The sequence below is a fragment of the Nicotiana tabacum genome, chromosome 19 (genome assembly GCF_000715075.1).
Source record: "Nicotiana tabacum cultivar K326 chromosome 19, ASM71507v2, whole genome shotgun sequence".
Lineage (NCBI taxonomy): Eukaryota > Viridiplantae > Streptophyta > Magnoliopsida > Solanales > Solanaceae > Nicotiana > Nicotiana tabacum.
This window is the reverse complement of record NC_134098.1, coordinates 38,539,639-38,551,454: the sequence shown is the minus strand read 5'-3', so window position 1 is coordinate 38,551,454 and position 11,816 is coordinate 38,539,639. Positions and strand designations below refer to the sequence as shown.

Here is an 11,816-nt window from a genome sequence, read left to right as displayed (position 1 = left end):
AGTTTGCAGGTAGGCCTCGTCGGCCTAAGTTGAGGGCTACCCCTCCAGAGTTCACAGTTGCAGAGTGGTACGCTCGGGCCGAGTATGGCACCGCCGGTCACGCCTCCCCGGGTTTGGGGCGTGAACTTATTTCTTTTTTATTTATATTTTTTTTTAATTTTCCTCTCCTTTGATCCCTTTTGTAGAACTATTGCTACTTTGGTGACTCGAACCCACAACCTTGAGGTTGTAGCTGGAGGGTATTGACCATTTGAGCAACCCCCTTCTCGTATGAGGTTATTTTAATCTACTTAGTGGTACAAAATGAGATTATTACTATATTATAAGAATTTATAAAAAACTATCTTAACCATCAATTTTCTTATAGAATATTATATAAGCCTTAGTGAGGTTGAGTTACGAAGTATCTCCGGTGGTAAGAGTTAGCAACTAACCGAGTAAATGATCAAAATACATACAAAAGGATCCGTACGCAATCGTTATAAAAACAAAACAAAAAATAAAATAAAAATTAGTAAATAAATTTAAGGCCTCTTATTAAGGTTTGGCGTTAGGCCACCACTTTATTTGAGCCTTTCTTTGAGCCGCCTCTCAGAAGGAGTTTCCAGTCGGGGAGACTAAAATTGTTAAAATTATGTTAATAAGGTAAAAAATTAAATGGGTTTCCAACGTAACTCGTGGAATGAAAATAGATGATAAGTTTTAGAATTTCTTTCAGCAGTTGATTCATGTGGAATTTCTTCCCTTCCTCACCATAATATAAGAGATACACTTAGTCCGTACCTTGGATCAACTTTGCTCCCATTATACTAGCAATAGCATCCAATACTCCACAAAGCATGTCACTTATCTAATATTTATTTTGAAGGTCTGGACATTTCCTTCAACTCAGTTTTTCTTTTTCCCACACTTCAACTCAGCGTTTTATCTTAATTTAAACAATGATAATAACAAATAATGTAAAAGTGAAAAATAAGCATGTTTAATTAAAAGCCAGTTAGACCGGTGTCAAGTAGTTTTGATAATGTCTATTTTTTAAGCATAATCTTTTACCTAACATCGTTAAGTTAGTCGTTTTTTAGAATAATTTTTTACGTAACATCATTAAGTTAGAGAAAATACTCCTCAATTGCATACTGGATGCATGTTTTTTTTTGAAGGGTTGATCTTTTCCTTCAGCCTAGTTTTCTAATTTTCTTTAACTAAATAATTTTATTTCCTTCATTTTCTAAAGAAAGTAAGTAAAATTTTGATACATCTGGGAAAGTAAGAAGGAAGCACAACTATTCACTCGGATGAAACAAATGGCAACTAAATATGTTCCTTCTTGATGAGAAACTTATAAATATGCAATGCTACGTTATTTGGAAAAGATAATCCTAATAGCCTGTTTGGCCAAGTTTCTCCAAAAAAGTGTGTTTTTTTCAAATTTGAAGTGTTTGGCCAAACTTTTAGGAGAAAAAAAAAAGTGATTCTGAGGAGAAACAGAAAAAAGTAGCTTCTTCCCAGAAACACTTTTTTTAGAAGCACTTTTGAGAAAAATACACTTAGAAGCATTTTTTAAAAGCTTGGCCAAACACTAATTGCTGCTTAGAAGTACTTTTTAAATTAATTAGCCAAACACAAATTGCTTCTCACCAAAAGTACTTTTGAAAAAAGTACTTCTCAAAATAAGCTGATTTTTCCAGCTTGGCCAAACGGGTTATAAAGCTACTACTTCCATGTACAGTGCTTTTCTTATGGTTTAGGATTTGACGGTGTATCGAATGAGAGGTTGCTGATACATTATTCCAAAACTTCATTTTGATTGTTGTGAGGTGGCAAAATGGTTAAAAGAAAACAGTTATCCATCCATATTATCCATTAAAAAATGGGTTGAATAATGAACTTTTTAAAAACGGTCTAATATGAATAAGAACCACTTAGAAAATAGTTAAACAAATGAATAACCAATGAATAACTAATGTGTTTAACATTTATATTTGTAAAGTCTCGGGGGTTCCTCAAGTTTGGGAGACTAGAAATTCTCCCAAAAGTGATCATATTCAAGAAGCCATGGATAATATGGATATCCATATTATCCGCCGGATAACCCATTTTTTATCCGTCTCAAATATGGGTCGGGTCGGATAATTTATCCGTTTTTAAAAACTACCTATTTCGATCCGCTCATATCCGACCCGCCCCGCCCGTTTGACACCCCTAGACATGTGATCATATTGGTGAACTTTTGTGATCCAAATAAGCATTCTTGATTCGTCTGGCTTGATCCAAAATCTATAGATTTCAAAATTTTAATCTTCTGCAAGAGACAATGGTTAGATATATAGCACATGGAATGAAAAAGATAATTATTTTTTCCGAAAATAAGCTGGTTGCCTATTCAAAGTTAACAGTAAAACTTGATAACACATCTTGTACTTTGTGATAAAATGGTGGGAAAATAAACAACCTTCCAATACTTCAAATGAAATAAGTTTATTTTATCCTATTGTACCCATTCTATATGATCCCATGATTTTTCAAAAACTGTCATATTAAGTGCTCGTGTTTATAAGCATCTAGATTAGACAATAAGCTTTACTGCTAAAGTATATACTAGTCTGCTAGAGCACCTGAAAGGAAACCTCAAAGCAAGGCAATGAATCTGATGCAATGCTAAAATTTCAAGCTATAACTAACTTTCTTCGCCTAGTAAGATGTTGTTCTCTCATATATCATTTACAAAGGGGAAATATTAGAAAATTCTGATAGTGCAACGACAACATTTTGACCCCAAATATCAATTAACGAAAACGATGGAACATTCAAGGATAATTGATTGTCTGAATGGTTTTCAAGGAAGTGTGAAGGCTCAACTGGCCAAAAGCAAGAAACATACAGAGTCCATTAAAGGAGAAATCATCATTCAACATTGCCCTGCAAAATCAAGCCTTGGAAAAGCTATTCGTATTCAACTATACAGTCTCTCTAAAATTGACCCAAGTAAGCCAACTTTGATAGATGGACACTATGATTACTAGTTTTTCTTTCATAATTTACAATAGATTTGCTCCTCTATTTGGATAGGTACGGGGAAAGGGAAGCTGAGTCAAGAAGTGCACCCCAATCATGGGAAACGTATCCACAACAAGCCTAATGGTAACAGAGGTTTTCAGTATGAATTGACATTCGAGGTTGACAGAGATTTTGGATTTCCAGGAGCTTTTGTCATCTGGAACCAGCACAAACACAAGTTTTTTCTTCAATCAATATCTCTCCAAGTTATATTCAGACAGATGGTTCATTTTGAATGCAATTCTTGGATTTATCCCAATCATTTAATTCAAACAGCAAGGATTTTTTTCTCAAACACTGTGAGTATAAAACATTTCTCATGTAGATCTTTCAACAAAAAGATATGTAGTGCCTTTGATCATCTTATGATGCTTAGTGTTATCTTCCAAGCCAAACACCAAATAGTCTCCTGCAACTGAGGAAACAAGAACTTGATACCTTGAGAGGAGATGGAACTGCAGGGAGCATTAGAGAATGGCATCGAGTTTATGACTACGATTTCTATAATGATCTCGGTGATCCTCAGAGAGGGGAAAGGCCTGTTTTAGGAGGTTCAGTTTCTTATCCATATCCAAGGAGAGGAAAAAATGGTGAACCACATATTCATTCAGGCAAGAAATCTCTCTCCCGCTCTAGTATAACTTTCTAGTCACAGAAATAACATGGACTATGATATTCTTCTTCCTAAACTATTACTCTTTGAACAGAAAAAGAGAAGGGGATGTTCAAGATAGACAGCTGTATCCCTCCAGATGAAAGATTTAGCCCCGAGAAACTATCAGAGATTGCGAAGAAAGTTATCCAGGCCTCTTTGCACTATGTTGTTTCTCAGGGGGGATCGATGTTAAGAGAAGAAACCAACCAATTCAAGTCATTCAATGAAATCAAAGAGCTATTTTCGGGAAAGAAAAGCCAAGGGGTGGAAGAATGGATGATAAGGAAACTGGAAACTCATCTACCAAAAGAGATTTTCAAGGAGACTGAACGTGGGATCAAAGGTTACACAGCAAAGTTTCCAATGCCTCAGTTATTTACAGGTGATGCTGGTTTTGAATAGAAGGTTATTGAATCTTTCTTTTCCAAGACAAGTTTTGTTTCATGTCTGGATTATTCATGCACAGGGAACGAACTTGCATGGAAGGATGATAAGGAGTTTGGGCGTCAGATGCTTGCAGGAATTAATGCAACTCTAATTCAGTGTTTGCAGGTAAGCTTAATATGCTTTTGCTTCCTAAAGCGAATTACAATAAGCGTAACCAGAAACTTCATAATTTTCTTACAGGGGAATGCAAAAATAAATCCAGTACTAAAAATAAGTGCTTTCTCGTGATGACAGTGAATGCATTTTATGAGAAATAAAAGAAGGAAAGCGAATTAAATGGATAATTATAACGGAATACAAAACATGCCTATTTATAGGTCCGTGTCTTATATTAACCAATTAGGGACTAAATTAACACGTACAACACTAACTCTTACATTCTAACACGCTTCCTCAAATTTTGAGTATGGAAGCCAATTTGAATTTGTTTGTCTTGGATGCAAAGAAAATTAAATAGTTGACAGGAAACTTGCTGGAAATCCGCAAAAGGAAAAGTTTTGACCCCCAGAATCTTGTTCAAAAGTACTTGGTCGCTGGAATCTCGCCAGAGAATTCCAATATGTTAAGTGCCTCACAGTGGTAGAGGAAATGAAATATTCTCTTTATATGGTCATGTGCAACTCTCACCTCATGATCCAGCTTTTGGGATTGAGTTAGAGGTATTTCTTTATCATAGTATAAGAGCCAAGTTCATTCCTATTCTTCGTTTACCCAGCGAGAGAAAGGAAGGCCTGTGACCTGGATCAAGTGAAGTGCGTCAAAGACGAGGATGGCAGGGTACTGATGGAAGCGGCGCATATTAGACGTAGATGGCAGACATACTTTCATAAACTCAAAAATGAAGAGGAGGACAGGGGTATTGTGTTGGATGATTTGGAGCACGCTGAGAGTCGTCGCGATTTTGGTTTTTGAAGGCGTATTAAAATTGGGGAGTTCGAGGGGGCTATGCGTAAGATGAGCAGAGGAAGAACGACCGGGCCAGATGAAATTCCGGTAGACTTTTGGAAGAGCGTGGGTAGAGCAAGCTTGGAATGGATCACTGGGTTGTTTAGCATCATCTTTAGGACAGAGTAAATGCCTTAGGAATGGAAGTGAAGTACGATGATTCCGATGATATCCAAAATTGCAACAACTATAGGGGTATCAAGCTGCTGAGCCACACTATGAAAGTTTGGGAGCGGGTGGTGGAAGCGAGGGTGAGGAGGAGCGTGTCTATTTTCGAAAAGCAGTTCGGGTTCATGTTCGACTACGGAAGCCATTCACCTTGTAAGGAGGTTGGTGGAGCAATATAGGGAGAGGAAGAGAGACTTACATATGATAGTCATTGATCTAGAGAAAGCATATGACAAAGTCCCGAGGGATATTCTATGGAGATGTTTGGAGGCTAGGGGTGTTCTTGTTGTTTACACTAGGGTGATTAAGGACATGTATGATAAAGCTAAAACATGGGTGAGGACAGTAGGGTGGATTCAGACCACTTTCAAGTTGTGTTGGGGTTGCACCAGGGGTCAGCTCCTAGCCCATTTTTACTTGCCTTGGCGTTGGACACACCGACGCACCACATTCAACGGGAGGTGATGGTGTATGTTATTTTGCGGATGATATTGTACTGATTGACGAAACACGAGGCGGTGTTAACGCGAGACTGAAGGTTTGGAGACACTCCGGAGTTTAAAGGTTTTAAGTTGAGTAGGACCAAGATTGAGTACTTGGAGTGCAAGTTCAGTGACGAGACGGATGGAGCGGACGTGAACGTAAGGCTTGATACACAAGTCATCCCTAAGAAAGATAGTTTCAAGTACTTTGGGTCTATTATCCAAGGAAATGAAGAGATTGATGATGATATTACACACCATATTAGAGCGGGTGGGTGAAATGGAGACTCGCATCCAGTGTTATATGTGATAAGAATGTGCCACCTAAACTTAAGGGTAAGTTTTACAGAGTTGTTGTTAGACCAACCATGTTGTATGGAGCAGAGCGTTGGCCAATCAAGAACTCCTATGTCCAGAAGAAGAAAGTAGCAAAAATGAGGATGTTGAGATGGATGTGCGGGCATACCAGGATTGCTAATATTAGAAATGAAGATATTCGGGACTGAGTGGGAGTAGCCTCGGTGGAGGATAAGATGTAGGAAGCGAGACTTAGATGGCTTGGGCATGTGAAGAGGAGTAGCACAGATGCCTAGTAAGGAGGTGTGAGAGGTTGGCCTCGCTGGGTCTGAAGAGAGGTAGAGGTAGAGGTAGGCCAAAGAAGTACTGGGGAGAGCTGATTAGGCATGATTTGGTATTGCTTCAGCTCACTGAGGACATCACCCTTGATAGGAAGGTGTGCAGGTCGAGAATTAGGATAGAATATTAGTAGGTAGTCGAGTGTGTGTCTTCCCCATACCAGCAATATTAGTAGTTAGCTTTGTATTCTATTATTGGTAGATCTCTATTACTACATGTTGATCATTCCGCCTGTTTTCTTATTATCTTGCTGTTATTACTATTTGTTGCTACTGCTTTCTTTTCATCTTTCCTTGAGCCGAGGGTCTATCGAAAACAACCTCTCTACCCTCAAGGTAGGGGTAATGTATATATTAAATTACTATTTTTAAGCAATGTTTTAAAAGGCGTGAGCGTAAGGCGAGGCGTTTTACATATGCCCTAGTGAGGCGTAAGCCCCGAGGCACGGGGCGTAAGCCCCATAGATATTTAATTTTTAATATTTTATAAAATAATATAATTACAGTAAATATTTATAAACAGGTAAAATTGCATAAAAATTGAAGAAAACTATAAATATATATATATATATATATATATATATATATATATATATATATATATATATATATATATATATATATATATAGAGAGAGAGAGAGAGAGAGAGAGAGAGAGAGAGAGAGATGTGCTTCAACCCCACAAAAAACTAGTCAAAACAATCTATTATACGCTACTTACAAGCACAAATAACTTGAGTCGAAAAGAATAAAGTTTTCTACGTGGAGGAATAAAAAGGATGACTAACCTGCAATTTGAACTTTGAACTTGCTGCTATGAAGAAGAATGAAGTTTTCTTTGTATTTGTAAAAAAAAAAATTGAATATTCGTTGCCTTTGGGAGATATTAACAGACTAGCGGACAAGATAAAGAATTGGGAATAAATTAGGCTTCAATCAATAAAAAAGGTTTTGACTTTTAAATTTAATACATTTAAGTCCCTTTTAAAAAATTTTGAGTAATTACCAAGCTGACTTTTGAGAATTTGGGTATTATATGAAGGACTTATTTAACAAATTGTGTTTTAATTTGAAAAAGTCTCCGAGGCTTACGCCTCACTAAAAAACACGCCTCAAACGCGCGTACGCCCCGAATTGCTGGGCGTATGCCTCTTGAGATTTTCGCCCCACACCATCACCTTGGGGGCGCCTCGCCCCGAAAACGCCTTTTAAAACACTGTCCATACCCCACTGGGTTTGTTGTTGTTATTGTTGTTGGTTTACCCAGTGTTGGCCCCCCATGTTATATTGTCCACACTCCAGATATCCAGCTCTGGGCGTGCGGGGAGTGTTAAGCGTTCCATATTGGTGGAGGAAATAGTTGTGTCTCTTTATATGATCTCGGACAGTACTCACCTCATGAGCTAGCTTATTGGGGTTGAGTTGAACCCATGGTCTATTTCTTATCAAACAACAACAACACCTCAATCTCAAGTAAATTGGGGTCGGTTATATGAATTCTCTCGCTGATCATGCCGATCCATTTAAGCGTATCTTAAACCCATATAATAATTATAACAACAATAATAGTTCTCTATATTTTCTTCTGATTTATATCTCATATATAACTAAAAGACTCCTACAAAATATAAGACCTAAAGTAAATGTAATAACGTGGCTAAAACATAGTCCCAACTAATAAGTATTGCCCATATAGATCTTTTTCTTCCATTGTGCCCTATTTTTGGTTAGGTCAACGTGAATTCCAAGAGATTGTAGGTCTTTCGAGACAACTTTCTTTTTTGCAATTTTGTTGAAAAAATTCCGATTGCTAGAATTTTATTGAAAAGTTGCTGCTGGGTCGATGACTAGAATAGTGAACAGAAGAGGTCGGAAAGAGGTAGTGCCGACTGAGCAATCAGTAGGAAGAGGCATAGTGTAGCCGATATGGTCAACAGGAAAAAGGCATAGTACCTTGATCACCAGAAATAAGTATGCTGTCGCTAGTAAAATTGCGCAAAAGAAAGAAAATTTGGCAAGTTACCAGTAAGAAGAAGTTACTTAAGTCTTACCAATATCACAGAGCCTTTGATAACATATAAGAAAAAGGGAAAAGATCCAAATTTGCCCTTGTACTATTTGAATTTTCTCAATTTTGTACTCCGTTATATTTTTGGACCGTCCATGTCCTTTCCGTTAGCAACGTATTTGCCCGTTATTAATAGAGCTCCAACATAAAATGGGGGAAATCCATGTGTCCAAATTCTTTGAGGAAAAAGGTCCGAATTTTGACTATGGTTTAAAATTACACTTAGGTTGGAGCTCCTTTAGGAGTCGAGCAAAAACGAGATTTCTCCAATTCGTAGGGATAATATTAGACCAAAAGTTAAACGGAGGGCAAAGTTGCTCAATTACGAAATAGTACAGGGACAAATTTGACCCTTTTTCCTAAGAAAAATAAGAGAAAGTAAGAGAATAAATAAATAATTCGACATTAGTAAGATATAATAGACTTATTTTGTAGGTGTAACATACAATTCATATCTTCTATTTGACCTAGGAGAGACCAACTTAGCACTAACAGCCAACACTACTAAATCAAGATTCTAACACACCAGCACTTGACGTTCTAACACATCTTACATGCAAGCTTGTACAGTAACAGCGTGTTATAAGTTTCATATGTTGTTTGATGCTATGGTTTTGACATCACAGGCTTTTCCACCGAGAAGCAAGAATGGAATATGGAGTTCAATAAGAAGATCACACATAGAACAAAACCTTGATGGCCTCACTCTTCAAGAGGTACGTACTCTAGACCAATTACATCGTCATTTATACTTTAGCATAGAGTATACCCATGAAATATCCTCCAAAGGCAATAATCATAAATGTTTAGTTGGAAAGAGCTTGAACAAACAAACATTCAAAATTCCTAATAAGTTCAGTTCAACGCTGCAGGCAATGAACCAATGGAGGATTTTCATCTTGGACCACCATGACTACCTCATGCCATTTTTAGGAAAAATAAACAAAAATGGTGTATGTGCCTATGCATCCAGAACTTTGCTATTCTTAAAGGACGATGCCACGCTAAAGCCATTGGCAATAGAACTAAGTTTACCAGGGCTGTCATCTGGCACTGAGATCCACAGGGTATTTCGTCCAGGGACCAATGGATCAGAGGCAGCCTTATGGCAGCTTGCTAAAGTTCATGTGGCAGTAAACGACTCTGGTTATCATCAGCTAATCAGCCACTGGTAATATTACTAAAATCATGTAGCAGTAGCAATTCATTGAATTTCCACATTACTCATGGACATTATGAATTTGTAGGCTAAAAACTCATGCAGTTGTAGAGCCATTCATTATTGCCACCAGAAGGCAGTTGAGTGTTATGCACCCGATTCACCGGTTATTGGATCCTCATTTCAAGGACACTATGCATACTAATGCATTGGCTCGGATTACGGTCTTAAAAGCTGGAGGAATCTTCGAGAAGACCCTTTATTCTGGAGAAGCCTCGATGGAGCTATCTTCTTCACTCTATAAGGAATGGAGATTTGATGAACAAAGCCTCCCTGGTGATTTGGTGAAAAGGTATGCTAGCGGGACATATGAACTTGGTGCCCTAATGAGTGTTTGGTATGCGGAAAATGTTTTCTTGTTGAAATTATTTTCAATGTTCGGTTATCTTGAATTGTTGAAAATGCTTCTCCAAGAAAAATATTTTCCATCAAAAGAAAGAAAACTACTTTCTTCACTTATTGGTGAAAACCATTGTGTTAATGATATCCAAACTCTTATTGAAGTCGTCAACTTTTAGAGATATCCCAATTCTTGCTCCATATCTTGAGACCAACAATTAGACATTATTACTAAGAGGGTGTTTGGATTGGCTTTTAAGCTGGTGAAATCAGCTTTCAAACTCTTTTTAGCTTTTTTCAGTGTTTGGCAAAGTCAAAAACTGCTTAAAACAAGCTAAAAGCAATAAGCCGGGCAACACCAACTTATCGCTTTTTGGCTTAAAAGCTATTTCGGTTGAAAAGCCACCTTTTTTAAGCCAATCCAAACGGACTCTAAATCTTCATACTAAAATATTATCGCTAAAACACCATTTGTTTTCATATGCTATCTTCCACCTTGTATATTACTACCATATTTCACCTAATTTTACATTAGAACAAACATGGAAAATGATCCCAGAATGATTTCCTGAAGTAAAACATTTAGACATTTTCCACCATTTATTTTAGATAAAGTAAATATCTGAAAACATTTTCCTCCATCACCACTAAATCTGCTGATGTACATTATAGCTAAAACTACTAAATACCACAAAATAACACATTAATCGAAACTTGCAGAGGTTTGGCTTTCCAGAACCCAGAATGCCTGGCTGGGGTTCAGCTTCTCTTTGAAGACTATCCATATGGTGCAGATGGACTAGAAATCTGGGTAGCAACCAAGAGATGGGTAACAGACTTTTGTCGATATTTCTACAAGGATGATAATTCCCTGAGATCTGACCATGAGATCCAAGAATGGTGGTCAGAGATTAGGAAAATTGGTCATGGAGACAAGTGTAACGAAACATGGTGGAGCTCAATGACTACCGTCTCTGACCTAGTAGAGGCTCTCACAACCCTTATATGGATTTCCTCAGGTCTTCATGCTTCAGTTAACTTGGGACAATATGAATATGCGGGTCATCCACTAAATCGCCCAACCAAATGTCGGAATTTCATCGCGATGGAAGGGACAAGAGAGTACGCAGAGTTTCTCCATGACCCAGACAAGTTCTTTCTCAACATGTTACCCAACAGGTCTGAGATTACCCTATATTTGGCGCTATTAGAGGTACTGTCAGCGCATACATCTGATGAAGTATACTTGGGTCAACGACAATCTCCAAACTGGATAGATGACGTATGGGTAAAGCAAAGGTTAGAGCAATTTGCCGAGGAACTTAACGAAGTGCATAAAAGGATAGTGGAGAGAAATGCAGATTCCAAACTTAAGAACAGACAGGGGCCGTCCAATATCCCGTACAAGCTTCTGGACCCTACAGTCTCCAATGTTAAATCAGGCCAGGGTATCACAGCAACAGGGATACCTAATAGCATATCCATGTAATCACAATTATAAAATATCTGTCGAAGTGTGTCTCATCAAGTCTCTTGTATCAGTGAGTGTAAAATACTTACTTAAAGAAAAGGACCGATGGAAAAGCCTTAACCATGTATCTAGTACTTAAAGCTCACACAGGTTTGGACAAATTAATGAGAAAAAGAAAATTCAACTCCAAATAAACACAGGGAGAGCTAAAACATATCATAACTCAAATTACGACATTCAGAGCGTTTTATCTATAAGAAGCACAACCACGTGAAGAACACTTTACTATTTCCTTTATACAGAATAGAGTTAAAGGAACTTTAGGTAAAA

The 11,816-nt window shown here is 37.6% G+C and overlaps 1 protein-coding gene across 1 annotated transcript; it reads left to right on the top strand.

Moving 5' to 3' along the window:
* Positions 1-2,682: 2,682 nt before the first annotated feature.
* LOC107775404 (linoleate 9S-lipoxygenase 5-like) lies at positions 2,683-11,681 on the top strand. The gene is made up of 9 exons (XM_016595128.2): positions 2,683-2,985; positions 3,070-3,356; positions 3,434-3,668; positions 3,765-4,094; positions 4,179-4,264; positions 9,084-9,173; positions 9,330-9,628; positions 9,705-9,968; positions 10,736-11,681. Exons 1-9 carry the CDS (start codon positions 2,799-2,801, stop codon positions 11,502-11,504), a joined length of 2,547 nt encoding a protein of 848 aa, XP_016450614.2. The 5' UTR covers positions 2,683-2,798; the 3' UTR covers positions 11,505-11,681.
* The last annotated feature ends 135 nt before the right edge of the window (positions 11,682-11,816 follow it).